Source organism: Argiope bruennichi, chromosome 11, assembly GCF_947563725.1.
Source record: "Argiope bruennichi chromosome 11, qqArgBrue1.1, whole genome shotgun sequence".
NCBI classification, from domain to species: Eukaryota; Metazoa; Arthropoda; class Arachnida; order Araneae; family Araneidae; genus Argiope; species Argiope bruennichi.
The window spans coordinates 19,211,824-19,230,814 of record NC_079161.1 but is presented as its reverse complement, the minus strand read 5'-3'; the positions used below and the strand labels follow the sequence as shown (position 1 = coordinate 19,230,814).

The following is an 18,991-nucleotide window of genomic DNA, read 5'->3' as shown; positions in this document are numbered from 1 at the left end:
TTTTTCCAACCACAACAAACAGCGGAATGACAAGCTCACACCCACTATAATGATTGCAATATCGGTATACAGGTATACCGGGATACCGAATACCGGTATTTTAAGCCATTTGTACAATTTTGTAATACCGGTATTCACAAGTTTAAATACCGGTTTTTTGGTATTTACTAGAAATTTTTTAAATGGTCTCCACTATATGTTCAGGGAACGCGAACATAGCAAAATAGTATATGTTTTTGTTTTTATGTTTCCCTCACGAGCGAAATTAATTGCTTAAATCTAAATTAGCGAAACATGGATTATCCCTTATTGTATCCATAAAGACTAATGGAGCAATAGTTATGAAAAAAGTTGGAAAGTTGATTGGTGCGAATCAGCGATGGTTCTATGCTCATGGAATTCAATTAGTTGTAATAGATGTATTATACCAAAAAAACTAAAGAACAGAAGAATCCAAATACTGTGGATATAGAAACCTCGGATTCCGACATTGAAGAGAGTAAGAATGATATTGACAATGAAGATAGTGACAATGTAATTGTCGAAGAAGATATTGCTAATGAGGATGAAATATTAACCCATCAAGAATTGATTCCTGTAATTTATAAAGTTCGAAAATTTGTTAAGATATTTAAACGTTCCCCTACAAAAAATGCCATATTACAAAAATATATACTAACAGAATATATGTTAATAATAGATTCTAAGACACGTTGTAACAGTTTACTCCTAATGATGGAACGATTTTTGAAGAAATCCAATCAAAAAAGCAATATTCGACTTAAAACTGTAAAATAATTTTTCAGATAGTGAAATCGACTTACTATCTAGAACTATATCAGCTCTACTTCCAATAAAACTGACTATAGAGGCATTATGTCGGAGAGATTTTAATTTATTAACAGCTAATGCAACAATAAATTTCATGTTGCAGTCATGAAAGAACAGCATACATCATTATCTGAAGAATTATATATTACATTGAAAAATCACACAGAAGAAAGCCATACCGAAATAGAAAATATCTTATGGATATTTACATAATTATAATGATTTTAAAAATGAAAATGAGAAAGAAGAAAAGAAAATAACCGATTCAAATCTGATTAAATTTATAGTAAACTTTTAAAAAAATTTTTACCCACAAATCTATCCACATTCGGAAGAATTCGGTTCAGTTACCGAAGATTATGATGACACTAATGTCGATAGTGAAAAGGAATTGTCTCTTGAACAAAAATTAGAATTAGCGATAAATAAGAAAAATTCAACGAACCAAAATACAATACAGAAATCAGCTATATCCAAAACCATCCGACGAGAAATTGATTTATTTGAAGATGAAGGATTTAGAGGTAAATACTTGGAAAAAGTGTATCGCGCATTGCTAACATATCACAAATTAGCGTAGATGCCGAAAGAGCGTTTTCGGCAATTTTTACACAAAATTACTTTTCAGGCTCAATGACAGTACAATTGATGCATTATGTTTTTTAAGATCACATTTCAAAAATTTGTCATAGTACCACAGACTGAATAGTGATATTTACACTTTTTTTGTGAATGAAATAAATAAGTTGTTCCTTTACTTTTTTGTGATTCTTTATATACTGTTATAAGTTCCATATTATTTTTTGTGATATTTACACTCTCTTTTAAAACTGGCAAATAAAACAAAGAAACCCCTGTGTTTTCTTTCTTTTTCTAAAATTTCTAATACCGGTATTAAAACCGGTATCCCGGTATTAAGATCTAAAAAATACTGAATACCGGTATTGAAATTTTGGTCCGGTATTGCAATCCCTAATTGAGACATATGATTTTTTTCGACACTTATTACACAATAGTCATGACAAAAAGTTGCCAGCAATAACCAATTGACAGTACACCTATTTTGAGTTCAATTTTTGGTTCACTAAATGTTGTGGTGGAAATTTCCATCGTCATTCAAAGAAGGGTTAAATTACTTAGAAATAAGATGTTGCGAATCGAATTTTAATTCGAAATGTGGCAAAAAAACATGAGATTATTTTAATTTATCATATACATAAAAGTATAGTTCAAGATGACAAAAAAAAAAAAAAAAATTAAATATTTATTTTTGAACCTCAACACACATTATCTTTCTTCTCTTCCCCCACACCTTTCTGTCAAATATACACACTCATTCACACCATTTAAATTCCTTAAATAGGATGTTTACCATAATTTAGTCTTTTAGCTAAAAATTATTAAAAAACTTTTTTTATTTAGGTTTCAAGATGACGGCTGTGGCAATACCATTTTTGCTGTCCATGCTCTTGGGGAGGACAATTGACTTGACAACATACCACATCGGCGGGGAGATTTATGATCACAATGAATATGATGAGGTAAGCAAATAGGAAAGAAGATAATACCAATTTCTTTCTTTCTTTAACATCTTCATCGCCAAATCTATTTAATTTAGACTTTATTTTTATTTTTCATTTAGCCTACAATTAGGGATGACGAATATTTTACGCGCGGTTATTACGTAACCAATATCAAAAAGTCACAAATACAAGTGATCAATACTTTTCAAAGAGGAGTGTGATTCAAATCCTTGATACGATCTTACTGGTGATATTTCGATTACAGGTTTTGGATCACGATAGAAAGAACAATCGATACGATATCACTGAAATTTACCGGAGCGGTGACTTTGCTGGAAAGTAACAATTGATACGATCTGTCCAATGAAAGCTCTCGAACATAACAGAAAAGGAGAAATCTGTGAACGGACCGGTTATTGGAATCATCGTATCACTGAATTGCATATCACTGAAATTTATCAGAGCGGTGACTTCACTGGAAAGTGTGAAGTCGCCGCTCCACTTCATGAGAGTAACCGGTCTTACTGGTATTCGTATGTGTTGATGCACTGTTCCATCAAATCGTTCTTAATTGCTTGTAATTTGACTTTGCATATATTCCATTGACTGCTGGCGCCATCTATTGGTAGAATATAGAACTAAAGTAAACAATTTAAAGAAATGACATTTATATTTAATTCAAATTTTTCAGAAAATGGTTTACGCCAATACAGAAATTAAATAAATAGTTTTGAAAAAAAATCAAATTTAAGAAGTAAGCTGAAATAGATAAATTAATTCAATCACACGTTACTTAAATTAGTAAATTAAGTATTGATTACAATTAATAAATTTTATATTTAATATTAAATAATAATTTTAAATTAATAATATGATTGAAATAACAGATATTTGGAACAAATATTTAAAAATAACAATAGCAAAATTATTTGTTATTCAAAAAATCGTGGATTATGCATCTCTACCTACAATGTCTTGTTTCATTGGTATGCTAACAACCAAAGATCTATATAAAGTTGCGATAAGATTGCATGCATTATTTTATGATCTCCACATTAAAATGTATAAAGATAATATAAAGTGTCGTCAGTCAACAATTGCAGCTTGAAAGAAAAGTACAGTACTGATATCTGACCAATATGTCATGGACGCCTGAAATGCAATTTAGAGTGTTAATTTTTTTTTTATTAAGAAAAACCTACACATTTAAAGAATTTAATAATTTTTTTTTGTTCAAAATTTCAGTCACATAATGTCAATGCCACAATCTTATAAAATTAAATTTCTTTTCAATTACCAAGTAGAAATCTGAAAAGTTCTTCTAACAGTCCACAGAGAAGGAGAAATAGAGGTCTCTCAGTCACTAATAAAAATTCGTTTAACATGGCAATCCGCAAAGACTGCAGCGCAATCTTTGTAGCAATTGGACCCAATAGGAAATACGTCAATCTAACATAAAGTAATTCTGACATTATATTGTCGTGGTAACCATGCAGATAATAAGTTATTGCTTTTGTTTTATTTTTGAACAAATATTATAAAATTCAACAATACATCATTTCCCATGATCCATTTTTAATAGACCTGCACAATAAGTTCTGAAATAGTATTTTTATCAATTTATGTTCCATTCTCGACTAAATCATTTTCCTTTCTTAAAAAATTAATGATAGGTTTGGAATGAAGATAGAAAGGAAATAATGTAATCACATTTTTGTAAGATAGTTAAAAGATTTTTTATTACTTGTTAAGCATTTACAACTTTAATGTTTTTATAAGTAATTGAATTATGTTTACTCTTTTTGAAAAAGTTCTTTCAGATATTTTTTTAACTTCACGTAATCACTTTAATTACTTAAGTTAATATTATACTAATTATTAGTATATTATTTTAACGTAGAGTATTTAGTTTTTGATAAATTTATATTTACTTTTATATAAGCTGAAAATATATTAAAAGTTAATTTTTTTTTCAACTTTGAAAGTAAATTACACTTCTTAAATTAATCTTGTAGCATTCTATATTCCAAATAATGCCAACACTAAACTGAAATGATCACAATTATCTCTAATAACGTTATTCAACAAAAATAACAATTAACAAAATAAGGAAAATAAATAACATTTCTAAATACTTATATTTAAAAAAACATTTCTAAATTTTTATAAACATTTGTATCAAAAAAACATTTTAAAAATTTATATTAAAAAATATTTTTAATATTTCTAGAAATTCTATATGGCAAAGTCGTTTGTGAAGTTCATGCTTTTAGTTAAAGAATTTTGTTAAATATAGATAACAACTTTGCAAATAAAAGCTGTAATGAAAAGGTTCAATGTTCTTAACTTTTAGCTGATGCAAATTTTAGGAAACTGCAACTGTGTGATTCAATGCCCCCCCCCTCCTCCCCCCAAAAAATGAATAAGGGCATATTATGAAACTTCAGTTGCCTTTTATATAAGTTACATTCAAAATTCATCCCTATTATGAATTAATAAGCAATTAAAATTAGTATTATTCCATGACCAATAATTTAAAAGACATTCATTGATAAGCAATTTGTCTTCCAAATTTAAGATTTGTATTAATAAATTTATATTAAATGAAGCTCAAATTAGTACATTTTGTTCCTTTTAATGTAAGATATGTTACGAAAAATTAATCAACGTATTATTTGAAAATTTAATTGAGTATAAAATCATTGATGGTTAGAACGGATATGACAGTTTTTTGGAGTTCCCGTCTCGGCTCGAGGCTATCTCCATATAAAAATAATAGTGGTAAATAATAATATATAACACGAGCCTTTCTTATATCCAGATCAGATTGTCAGAATTAAATATTTCAATATAAATATTTTTTTTTAATCAATGAAAACATTAATGTTTGAAATATCCATTCATATGATGAAAATTTGTTAAAAATTATTATATAATAATATTTAGCAAAAATTAAAACGCCACAACTATTTGATACCAAATTCATTTTAAGCATATATTCTCTAATCTGAAAGTATCCTAAAAATATTCGTTCAAAATATTCACAAATAGAACATTTTGGTTTCTTAACGGCTTTTTCATATTCCAAACATTTTCACTCAGTATTCGCATTCATGGTTTTGAAAACAATCAAAGCAATACACAGAAAAAAAAGAGAAAAAAATAAGCAAATACAAAACAAATAATATTAAAATGCCAATTAGTATGCAAAATATATAATATTATGCTTACCACGTCATTTCTGAGCCAGGTTTGATACCAAAAATATGCCTGTGATGATTTCGGTCTATAGTACTGAGCGCAATGATCGTTTATCAAACTCCTGAGTGAAAACACTGTTTCGCTCTCTCACTGTTATAGCGTTTCTTTCATATTAATGTCACTGACAATCAATTCAAGAAACAGGAGCCTCACTGGTATTTTAGCCATATATCTAATACAATAAAGACACACATTTATATTTTGCAAATTCTTGCTGGATAAAATATCCAGCTTCTTGCTATGGGAAAGTGCAATTCAAGCAAAAGTAGCATAGAAACATTGTTATTTTATTTATTTCTAAAATTGTAACTTTTAAAAAAAGTGGTATTATTAGAAGGATTTTTTTTTCTTATTTAAAAAAAATGCATCGATCAAAAAGAATTAATTCTATGTTTATTTTTCACAAGCATCCAGAACTTTCATTATATTTTACCAATGTTATGCGATATTCATATAGCTTTCAATAACTGAGAAATAAGAAAATTCAACCTTTTGAGTGATAGCAGCATCCTATTTTAAGAAATAATAATTAAGCCTAAAGATTAAAAAGGTTTATATGAAGAATTTCGATATATAAAAATAATAAATTGTCCTTAATTTTAGAATTTTTTCTTGAATTTCATTCTAACAATGAAAACCATGTTACAAATTGAGCAACAGATCAAAATTTAAAAATTTATTGAAATTTATGAAAAAAAAAGCACATTAATCCTATTGGTATCGTTTAAAAGATTTATTTGATTGAATTTGTTGTGTAAAATTCAATTTAAAGAGTTATGTATAAGTCTTTTATATGTCGTAATATTTTCGGAACTATATAACCAAAGAATATAAAAATTTTAATTAATTTATAAGTTAATTAACTTTTCTAATTTTAAAAGCGGTTAATGATTTTCCTTTTATCTCGAAAAGTAAATACACCAAGTTTAGTTTTTTTTAGTTTTAGTTATATTAACGTCCCGTTTGAAGCAACACTAGGGCTATTTTGGGACGGATCTCGTAAATTTTGAACCGCGGTCAGATGACGAGGACGACACCTGAGCTGGCACCCCCCTCTCCACTCCACACCACACCACACCAGCGGGAGGACGTTTGGTCAGGACGGATTTAACGTGCAACAGACCCCCTTGCACGACGGTTCTTCGGTGGAATCGGGTCTCGAACCTGCAACCCTCCGGTTCCGAAGCCGAGACCTTACCACCACGCCACCGCGGCCCCAGTAAATACACCAAATTTCATCAACATCGGAAAAAAGTTGTTGATTTGCATAAAATAAAATGTAAACAAACATTATCTGTATGTGCAGAGATTTGAGAAAACGAACCATTTTGAAGAGCCTGACCTCTCAACGTCCTATTAAAAACGTCTCACAGTTTGGAAGTTCTATGTTAATAAAATCGTTTCTGCAACAAATACTACTGGATACATTTTAGATATGAATTAATAAATTTTATATATATTCACTTTAGGTATTTAATTTAAATTTTGTTTCAGACTCCTCGGCACTACCTAAACAGCACCTACACTGTTTTACAAGAGAATGTTTTCCCTTATTCTCACATTGGGCTTCCAGCCGATATTGTTCTCAGAATCAAGTCAGACGATCTTCATTCTGCCTCGGGAGCACTAGGTTTGGATGGATTGCTCAAAGAGACGTCATGGAAATCGAATAGTGTAGTCATAGCCGTGACTTCTGCGGTGCAGACAGTAAGTAATAAATATTAAGGGTATTCATATTTATACAGCTTATGATGTCGAGTTCTCATCGAATACAAAACTGAGTGGCATAGGAAAATTTAAAAAAAAAAAATGTGTCAGGAAATCTACAGGATTACAAAGAGAAATCCAAATGTTGATTGCATTTCTAAACTTGATTGGGGAAAACACAAGCAGAAGTATTACTTAAATTTGTTAAATTAATAACAGTAAGACGTGGGAAACCCAGCTTCGATAAACATTTTTTTGTAAAATTGTAAATAAAATCTTATTCTATGTCTCGTTTAATATTATAAGTGAAATCTAGTTGAACTGCAAACACAGAATCCAATATGAGAAGAAAAATGCATGGGAGTTCGAAGCCCTAGCCACTACTCCATCTCTGATAAACTTATGCAGGTCATATATAGCCACACTATGTCAATATTTAATATTAATTTTTTTATAAGATTGCCTTTTTTCAGGAAAGACACCTATATAGATAAACTTAAAAAGCAAAACCTTATCTAAATATAAAATTTGAACCAAATCGTTAGAACTATTTCCGAGATACACTAAATAAATTTATATATACATTGTGGCAACCTTGTGGTTCGCAGCCGAGTAACATGACCACAATACAAAAGCAATTGCTCGAGTAGCGTAGCTGTTAACTGGCTTATAAGCTTTCACCACAGACTCTCCCTCCAGTGAGTCGGAAGTGAGACGAACGATATGGCTGTTGAGTGGTGATGTATTAGCTGTTGATTCTAATGCGCCTGTACCCATTTGAGTAGCACCAAGCGTTATGGCGAGCGTGTGTGGGTGAGTGGTTGCTGATGCTGTTGCTGCGTCAAGTGAATCTGACGACTTTGGGTTACTGTGGGTAGATGACGCCACAACAGCTGTACGAAGGTTCATCGTCCAAGGTCACCAATGTGGCGAATTGTGATGAGCGAGGATAGAATCTGGGACCTTGTGGTTTGCAGCTGAGTAACATGACCACAATACAAAAGCAATTGCTTGGGTAGCGTTGCTGTTAACTGGCTTATAAGCTTTCACCACAACATACAAGAATTGCTCGTTTAAAGTTATAAGATATGAAAATGCTATATTGTCATAAAATCAGCAAAGTAAAATTAAATGAAAGTTTACTTGAAGGTTTTATTACAACTTTCACTTGCCTTGGTGGCATCTGATCTTAAATGCTATCTCTGTCAGGCCTTTCAAAAATTGCCTAAGACATACAAAGGTTTGAAAAAAGCTGTTGTCAATAAAACCCATGCCCTCTAGCAAAACCACACCTCTACCTGTTAACTGATCAAACAACTCTCCAATAAACTGATGCTACTCAGTCTCATTGATAATTTTTATAAAATAATGATGCACTTAATGCTAGTTCAATCAACATCCCAAAAAGAACATAATTTCCTCACTTGATAGTAGGATATTCCAAGTCTCATGTATTCGCCGATCAGAAGTTAAAAAACAACGACTTGCTAATGCCCTTTTTCTCTCTTTCTCTTTCTTTGCATGAGTGAATAGGATGCGAGATTATCAACTAATGACGACACTTTATTGTTCTTTTGCAGATAAATTGTCCCAATATAAAGGGCGATTCAAAAGTCCATTAATATTTGAAAATTCAATCATTTACACAATAATGTAGGTAGAAAGGTAAAGACACAAGTGTTTGAAATGACATGGGGTTTTATTAAAATCAAAAAGTGCAAAAAATGGCCAACAGATGGCGCTTTATAAAATAACAAAAGCAAATATTAGCATAACAATTGATTTTTAGCGAATGCTATGTTCTTTATGACAAATACTCAACATATTGGCAATCATTCACCAGCAATCCTTGTAGTCCGGGATAGTGTTGTGAACAGCACTAAATAGCATATCTGTAGGTGTGGTTACAAATTGCCGCTGGATGTTGCCTTTTAGTATCCTTAATGAGATTGGCCGATCGCAGTAGACTTACAATTTCAGATAACCTTACAATCAATAATCAAACGGATTGAGATCTGGGATCAGGGAGGCAAGTAGATCGGAAGTGGCGGATTAGCACGCAATCCTCACCAAACTATGTTGGCAAGAGATCTTTTACACGTGTAACAATATAGGTGGAGTCCTAACCTGCATGAAAATCGTACCTTCCAGCAGGTGAGCCAGGCCAGAGATAATGCAATTCTGTAACATTCTTTTTTCCTTTTGATTTCCATAAAACTCCATGTCATGTGAAGTATATGTGTCAATTTTTACCTCTCTTCGTACAATATTTCATGAATTATTGAATTTTCAAATGTTAATGGACTTTTGAATCACCCGATAGAGAGGATGTAATTAAGAAATAGTATCTGGCCTACCTTATGCTTCATCAATACATGTGGGAGTTTTAACACTGTGGATAACTTTACACTGTTAATGAAATCTGTTACACTAACTTATTATTGACCATTGCTGTAGGTGCTCCGAGAAATAAAGAAAGATGCCCCACTGTTGGACAACTGGACAACCCGTACTGATTCCAGCCAGACCCACTACGTACATGCACAGGCCTTCGGGGGGTGGAGCAGCATTCTCTATCGGTTTAAGTGCAAGCATTCAGGATTGGAAGAAAAAGTGAGAAAACTTCTGACTTCCGCCTTGGGAGTCAGTGGTCCAATGGACGAAAAAGCTGTTGGTAATAAAAATCAGAAATCCTTCTTTATTGAATGATTATCTTAAGAATCCATTGCATGTCTATAGTATCTATATTTTATGGCCAATACAATATTTACATATAACCAATTCGATATGCCAATGCAGTTTTTCATAGAAAATGAGTCACTTTTAGCAACCAGAAATATCAATTTGTTGTTTTGTTCAACTACATATTCCAAGATATATTGCCTAGTTTGCAAAAAAAATTGTCTATTTTAAAGTATTAAAATAGAATGAATTTGTTTAAAATTTCGCTGCATTTTACGAGACTGAAAAATAATTTTAGGAAAACTGTATAAATTACTAGACATAACTTAACAAATAAAAAGGGGATGTGAAGATCTTATTTCAAAGAAAGTGTTAAAAAAATTCTATATTTTAGCTTAATTTCAACTTAGGCAAAAACATGCGACTTAATGGGTTGATGAAACAAACAAATTAGTTTGAATTTCACCATAACAATAAATACGCTGTTACGAATTGGGTATCAAACCTAATTTTTAAAAAATATTAAAAAATTAAATTTAAAAAAATTAAAGAATTAAAAAAAATATATATTGGAGAAAAAGATGTAATATAATGCATTTGGTGTCATTTGGAAGGTTATTTCATGTGATGTAATGTTTTCGGAAAATATAACTGAAAAGCCTCGGAATAATTTTTTAATTAAATTAACATATATTTTAATTAACTCTAGGAATTTGAAAAGTTTAGAGTGACCATCCTCTTTTCTTGAAGAGTTCTTGGGCCAAATTATGTCAAGATTAGGCAAAAACTATAGATTTACATAAAGGATACACAATCTCTCATCTTCTTTTGGATATTTTATGGATATTTTATCTTTTTATTTTTTTGGATTTTGCTCTATTTCCTTCAAGTCTGCATAGGTGTTTCTTCTGCAACCTTATGCCGCTTCTTCTAGGACAATTTTGTATAATTTATATTTTTAGACTATAATTTCTTTATTAATATTTCTTTCTTCGTGGCCACAGCGAAGAAAGAAATAATTTCGGCTGGGAAAACGGAAAGGTCACGAAAAAAAAAAAGTCATCCAATTTTTATGACAAAAAAAGAAAAAAAAAAGCTGCTCCGTATAATAATTTTAAAATCCCTTGAAATTCAGAAGCATGCAGTTAGAAATAATGGAAGACTGAAAAATAATAATATGGCAATGCATATAATCGAATTGAGGGATTAAAACTTCTAATTACTGTTAAAAAAAACAGAGCCCTTCAGCAGATAAAAATTAATCTACTACTATTTGACCGAAACAGTGGTTCTACTAGTAGAAACAGCTTTCATTGAAATTAAAGAATATTAAATTTGATGAAATCTCAAAATAAAAAAAAATACTGCATTTATTAAAATATTTATTATTAGTTGATTTTTAAGTATCTTCGTAGGAGTAAGTAAAGAACTTCTGTAAAAATAATTGTTGTTGTCAGAAGGTTGTCGATTGCCATTAATCTAATCGTTAAATATTAATCTTATGGAATAAAATCACCAAGGATTCATTCAGATTGAAATTTACAATTTTAGCGTCTTACATAACTCAAATGTACTTTTATAAAACAGGAAATCCATTAGACTGCCGCTCTCGCCTAGCGAACCGGTTTCGAATTTAGAAACCATTGATACTGAAGCTAATATAAGAAGTTACATGTATGCATAAAGAAAGTCCGATTTTGGTTTTAAGAAATAACTTTTAACTGATTAATCTCATTTTTACTCTAACCGAGTGCAATTAAATTGAATTTTGATTTAGTATTAGGAGCACCAATGCAATGCAGAAAAATTATTTTTAAATGATTTCACGGTTAAAAAATATTTGTAAAGATAAATTATAAATCAGATGCTAGTGGAAATTTTGTAAACTAAAAAACATGTCTACTCTTAGAAAAAAAATGTATCATTAAAAGCTTTTTTTACTAACCCTTTAAAGGGCCATTTTTTTCTAGTCATATTATGTTAAAATATTTTTAGGCTTGAAATTAGAATAAGAAAAGGGATTCATTTAGCTTATTAGATAAATTTACTTTGATTAATTAATTAATTTGGTTAATTAATAATTAAATAACAAATCAAGACGCATCATTTTGTCTGAGATAAAGAACTGAAGCATCTAAGTTTCTGACTTACTAAAAAAATGTATCAGAACTTATGCCAACCTACATAAATTCATACAAAGATTGATAAATTTGCTGGGGAAGCATATTTCCCATGGGCCTAGAAAGGGTTAAATTGAATTTTCCTAAAAGTCAGTTTTATCTATACTTAATCAGATAGAAGTTCTGGAGATTGAAGTGTTGTGTTATGTTAGAGAGCATTACAATAATTTCAAAATTCACCCATAACCTCTACGTTTATTACTAAGCCGATTGATTGGTATAAATTACTGACATTCTTTTTTGTCCTACGGTCAGTCTTGAAGAAAGGAATAATCAAACCCATTAGGATGTATGAATTCTGCCTGACTAAAAGCAAACAAATAAGAAATAAAAGTAGTTTAGCTGCAAATAATAACCAAATTATTCACTTAAAAGTGATATTTTTAAAATCACTCTTATTTCCAGTATATGCCTCAGGTTTTTTACAAATTACATTATATTAAGTGACTTTAATGTCCTTTATATCACCATTCATAAAATTGTTCCATTTCTTCAGGTTTATGGCAAAGCGCCCTGGCAGCACTGAGACAAGACGAAGAATTGAAGGATAACGTCAATGTGGAAGTACATGTGTATTCCAGTGTTCCACATTCTGAAGATATCACCTCACCAGACTCTATACTCAAGGCCATCAAGAAGTTTCCTGAAGATGTGGGTAAATTAGGAAAGCCCCTGTACGTGGAGTTGAAACCTTTGCATGACTTGAATCACAAATTCCCTATCGTGAGACCTGATAAGTAAGTTCACAAGCTTTCTTCTATTTTGAAATGGGTCAATGAAAATTCACATAAGCTTTATGTCAACTTTAAATTTTTTTGCGATTGTTAATTGTAGTGCTTATTCCTACTGTTCATTCTCGGATTCGAAAACTTTCTGCGCTTTTGCGCATGCGTTTGGATGAGTTTATTTAGTCAAAATAGGGTGAGAGGGAAGATGGAAAGAAAAGATTGTTACATTTAACAATGAGGTGAACTGAGATTATACACAACTTAAAAGATGTAAAAAAAGTGGGTAAATTCGTAAAATTGTTGGGAAAAGGTAGTAATTCAGAATAAAATACTTTAGAGCATACGTTTGGATGAGTTTATTTAATCAAAATAGGGTGAGAGGGAAGATGGAAAGAAGAGATTGTTACATTTAACAATAAGGTGAACTGAGATTATACACAACTTAAAAGATGTAAAAAAAGTGGGTAAATTCGTAAAATTGTTGGGAAAAGGTAGTAATTCAGAATAAAATACTTTAGAGCATACGTTTGGATGAGTTTATTTAATCAAAATAGGGTGAGAGGCAAGATGGAAAGAAGAGATTGTTACATTTAACAATAAGGTGAACTGAGATTATACACAACTTAAAAGATGTAAAAAAAGTGGGTAAATTCGTAAAATTGTTGGGAAAAGGTAGTAATTCAGAATAAAATACTTTAGAGCATACGTTTGGATGAGTTTATTTAATCAAAATAGGGTGAGAGGCAAGATGGAAAGAAGAGATTGTTACATTTAACAATAAGGTGAACTGAGATTATACACAACTTAAAAGATGTAAAAAAAGTGGGTAAATTCGTAAAATTGTTGGGAAAAGGTAGTAATTCAGAATAAAATACTTTAGAGCATACGTTTGGATGAGTTTATTTAATCAAAATAGGGTGAGAGGCAAGATGGAAAGAAGAGATTGTTACATTTAACAATAAGGTGAACTGAGATTATACACAACTTAAAAGATGTAAAAAAAGTGGGTAAATTCGTAAAATTGTTGGGAAAAGGTAGTAATTCAGAATAAAATACTTTAGAGCATACGTTTGGATGAGTTTATTTAATCAAAATAGGGTGAGAGGCAAGATGGAAAGAAGAGATTGTTACATTTAACAATAAGGTGAACTGAGATTATACACAACTTAAAAGATGTAAAAAAAGTGGGTAAATTCGTAAAATTGTTGGGAAAAGGTAGTAATTCAGAATAAAATACTTTAGAGCATACGTTTGGATGAGTTTATTTAATCAAAATAGGGTGAGAGGCAAGATGGAAAGAAGAGATTGTTACATTTAACAATAAGGTGAACTGAGATTATACACAACTTAAAAGATGTAAAAAAAGTGGGTAAATTCGTAAAATTGTTGGGAAAAGGTAGTAATTCAGAATAAAATACTTTAGAGCATACGTTTGGATGAGTTTATTTAATCAAAATAGGGTGAGAGGCAAGATGGAAAGAAGAGATTGTTACATTTAACAATAAGGTGAACTGAGATTATACACAACTTAAAAGATGTAAAAAAAGTGGGTAAATTCGTAAAATTGTTGGGAAAAGGTAGTAATTCAGAATAAAATACTTTAGAGCATACGTTTGGATGAGTTTATTTAATCAAAATAGGGTGAGAGGCAAGATGGAAAGAAGAGATTGTTACATTTAACAATAAGGTGAACTGAGATTATACACAACTTAAAAGATGTAAAAAAAGTGGGTAAATTCGTAAAATTGTTGGGAAAAGGTAGTAATTCAGAATAAAATACTTTAGAGCATACGTTTGGATGAGTTTATTTAATCAAAATAGGGTGAGAGGCAAGATGGAAAGAAGAGATTGTTACATTTAACAATAAGGTGAACTGAGATTATACACAACTTAAAAGATGTAAAAAAAGTGGGTAAATTCGTAAAATTGTTGGGAAAAGGTAGTAATTCAGAATAAAATACTTTAGAGCATACGTTTGGATGAGTTTATTTAATCAAAATAGGGTGAGAGGCAAGATGGAAAGAAGAGATTGTTACATTTAACAATAAGGTGAACTGAGATTATACACAACTTAAAAGATGTAAAAAAAGTGGGTAAATTCGTAAAATTGTTGGGAAAAGGTAGTAATTCAGAATAAAATACTTTAGAGCATACGTTTGGATGAGTTTATTTAATCAAAATAGGGTGAGAGGCAAGATGGAAAGAAGAGATTGTTACATTTAACAATAAGGTGAACTGAGATTATACACAACTTAAAAGATGTAAAAAAAGTGGGTAAATTCGTAAAATTGTTGGGAAAAGGTAGTAATTCAGAATAAAATACTTTAGAGCATACGTTTGGATGAGTTTATTTAATCAAAATAGGGTGAGAGGCAAGATGGAAAGAAGAGATTGTTACATTTAACAATAAGGTGAACTGAGATTATACACAACTTAAAAGATGTAAAAAAAGTGGGTAAATTCGTAAAATTGTTGGGAAAAGGTAGTAATTCAGAATAAAATACTTTAGAGCATACGTTTGGATGAGTTTATTTAATCAAAATAGGGTGAGAGGCAAGATGGAAAGAAGAGATTGTTACATTTAACAATAAGGTGAACTGAGATTATACACAACTTAAAAGATGTAAAAAAAGTGGGTAAATTCGTAAAATTGTTGGGAAAAGGTAGTAATTCAGAATAAAATACTTTAGAGCATACGTTTGGATGAGTTTATTTAATCAAAATAGGGTGAGAGGCAAGATGGAAAGAAGAGATTGTTACATTTAACAATAAGGTGAACTGAGATTATACACAACTTAAAAGATGTAAAAAAAGTGGGTAAATTCGTAAAATTGTTGGGAAAAGGTAGTAATTCAGAATAAAATACTTTAGAGCATACGTTTGGATGAGTTTATTTAATCAAAATAGGGTGAGAGGCAAGATGGAAAGAAGAGATTGTTACATTTAACAATAAGGTGAACTGAGATTATACACAACTTAAAAGATGTAAAAAAAGTGGGTAAATTCGTAAAATTGTTGGGAAAAGGTAGTAATTCAGAATAAAATACTTTAGAGCATACGTTTGGATGAGTTTATTTAATCAAAATAGGGTGAGAGGCAAGATGGAAAGAAGAGATTGTTACATTTAACAATAAGGTGAACTGAGATTATACACAACTTAAAAGATGTAAAAAAAGTGGGTAAATTCGTAAAATTGTTGGGAAAAGGTAGTAATTCAGAATAAAATACTTTAGAGCATACGTTTGGATGAGTTTATTTAATCAAAATAGGGTGAGAGACAAGATGGAAAGAAGAGATTGTTACATTTAACAATAAGGTGAACTGAGATTATACACAACTTAAAAGATGTAAAGAAAGTGGGTAAATTCGTAAAATTGTTGGGAAAAGGTAGTAATTCAGAATAAAATACTTTAGAGCATACGTTTGGATGAGTTTATTTAATCAAAATAGGGTGAGAGGCAAGATGGAAAGAAGAGATTGTTACATTTAACAATAAGGTGAACTGAGATTATACACAACTTAAAAGATGTAAAAAAAGTGGGTAAATTCGTAAAATTGTTGGGAAAAGGTAGTAATTCAGAATAAAATACTTTAGAGCATACGTTTGGATGAGTTTATTTAATCAAAATAGGGTGAGAGGCAAGATGGAAAGAAGAGATTGTTACATTTAACAATAAGGTGAACTGAGATTATACACAACTTAAAAGATGTAAAAAAAGTGGGTAAATTCGTAAAATTGTTGGGAAAAGGTAGTAATTCAGAATAAAATACTTTAGAGCATACGTTTGGATGAGTTTATTTAATCAAAATAGGGTGAGAGGCAAGATGGAAAGAAGAGATTGTTACATTTAACAATAAGGTGAACTGAGATTATACACAACTTAAAAGATGTAAAAAAAGTGGGTAAATTCGTAAAATTGTTGGGAAAAGGTAGTAATTCAGAATAAAATACTTTAGAGCATACGTTTGGATGAGTTTATTTAATCAAAATAGGGTGAGAGGCAAGATGGAAAGAAGAGATTGTTACATTTAACAATAAGGTGAACTGAGATTATACACAACTTAAAAGATGTAAAAAAAGTGGGTAAATTCGTAAAATTGTTGGGAAAAGGTAGTAATTCAGAATAAAATACTTTAGAGCATACGTTTGGATGAGTTTATTTAATCAAAATAGGGTGAGAGGCAAGATGGAAAGAAGAGATTGTTACATTTAACAATAAGGTGAACTGAGATTATACACAACTTAAAAGATGTAAAAAAAGTGGGTAAATTCGTAAAATTGTTGGGAAAAGGTAGTAATTCAGAATAAAATACTTTAGAGCATACGTTTGGATGAGTTTATTTAATCAAAATAGGGTGAGAGGCAAGATGGAAAGAAGAGATTGTTACATTTAACAATAAGGTGAACTGAGATTATACACAACTTAAAAGATGTAAAAAAAGTGGGTAAATTCGTAAAATTGTTGGGAAAAGGTAGTAATTCAGAATAAAATACTTTAGAGCATACGTTTGGATGAGTTTATTTAATCAAAATAGGGTGAGAGGCAAGATGGAAAGAAGAGATTGTTACATTTAACAATAAGGTGAACTGAGATTATACACAACTTAAAAGATGTAAAAAAAGTGGGTAAATTCGTAAAATTGTTGGGAAAAGGTAGTAATTCAGAATAAAATACTTTAGAGCATACGTTTGGATGAGTTTATTTAATCAAAATAGGGTGAGAGGCAAGATGGAAAGAAGAGATTGTTACATTTAACAATAAGGTGAACTGAGATTATACACAACTTAAAAGATGTAAAAAAAGTGGGTAAATTCGTAAAATTGTTGGGAAAAGGTAGTAATTCAGAATAAAATACTTTAGAGCATACGTTTGGATGAGTTTATTTAATCAAAATAGGGTGAGAGGCAAGATGGAAAGAAGAGATTGTTACATTTAACAATAAGGTGAACTGAGATTATACACAACTTAAAAGATGTAAAAAAAGTGGGTAAATTCGTAAAATTGTTGGGAAAAGGTAGTAATTCAGAATAAAATACTTTAGAGCAATTTTTATTGACTGTAATAGGCTCTACATTAAATTATGATGGAAAAATTGAAAATTTATGTTCTTAAAATTCGTTTATTTTTTTACAAAATATTAATAGTTTTTTGTATGTTAATTGTTTTTTTTATTTGTTATTGAATTCTTTGATTATATTTTGAGATTAACAACGATATACAAACTCTCACATTTTATAATATGATGCAAAATATTCTTCGTGCCACTTCTGAAAGTTTTGTTTCCGTTTGAATCATTCATATAAGCAATCAATATCCAAGTTTGGTTTAAAATAAAATATTTCGGTCAAAAACGACATGATACTCGGATACACGTGGAGAAAAGAGAAATGAAACTGAATGAGAAAATATCTAATGGACAGAAATCAAGGTCAAAGGATGACGAAGAATTGCGCAAATGCGCTCATCTTTCGGCTCCTCATCCCTGAGCAAAGAAGAATCGTCGAAAAGTATAGTCTCGGAATATTGAAACGAAAAATACATAATTCCGTTTATATTGGATCAATCATCTGTCATAAAAGGAATCAATTTCTTTATCTGTTTGCAATATGAAGGTAAAATAGTCTTTTGGAATAGTAGCAGTGGCTGAGGAACCACTTAATTCGTTTTCTCCCCTTTTTTTAGACTGTCACGTGACTTCCCTTTCCAGTCAGCAATTTTTCCACAGTAAACTTAGCTTAAAATAACATTCATTGCTTGTATACATTGTTTTACGTTCATCATTTTTTTGTGATGTCAAGTGGTGTGACAGCAAAGCGAAGGGTCAGCCGGATCCACTGATAGTTTTGGAAGTATCGAGAAGAAAAAAACATTCCTTTCTTTGGCACCAATTTAAATTGATTTCGTTAATTTACTAAAGAATTCGTATTGCATCAATAGTGGGCATGTTGTGTCATGTCTAAGACAAGTTTTCTCTCTGAAAAACGTTAATATTTTTGAATTTTGACACATAAAAAATTATATGTGTTGTTTCTTATGGCACTTGCCATAGGCAAGGCCGCTGTTCGAAGACAGCGGAT

General features: G+C 30.5%; 1 protein-coding gene across 1 annotated transcript in view; it reads left to right on the top strand.

The window, feature by feature from the left end:
* The window catches only part of LOC129956447 (uncharacterized), a 33,518-nt gene that overhangs the window by 3,888 nt on the left and 10,639 nt on the right, over positions 1–18,991 (top strand). Inside the window, exons 2-5 of the mRNA XM_056068329.1 lie at positions 2,254–2,372; positions 7,110–7,322; positions 9,780–9,996; positions 12,681–12,921. Of these exons, the coding sequence (XP_055924304.1) occupies positions 2,262–2,372; positions 7,110–7,322; positions 9,780–9,996; positions 12,681–12,921 (782 nt within the window). The 5' untranslated portion in view covers positions 2,254–2,261. The remainder of the gene's footprint in view (positions 1–2,253; positions 2,373–7,109; positions 7,323–9,779; positions 9,997–12,680; positions 12,922–18,991) is intronic.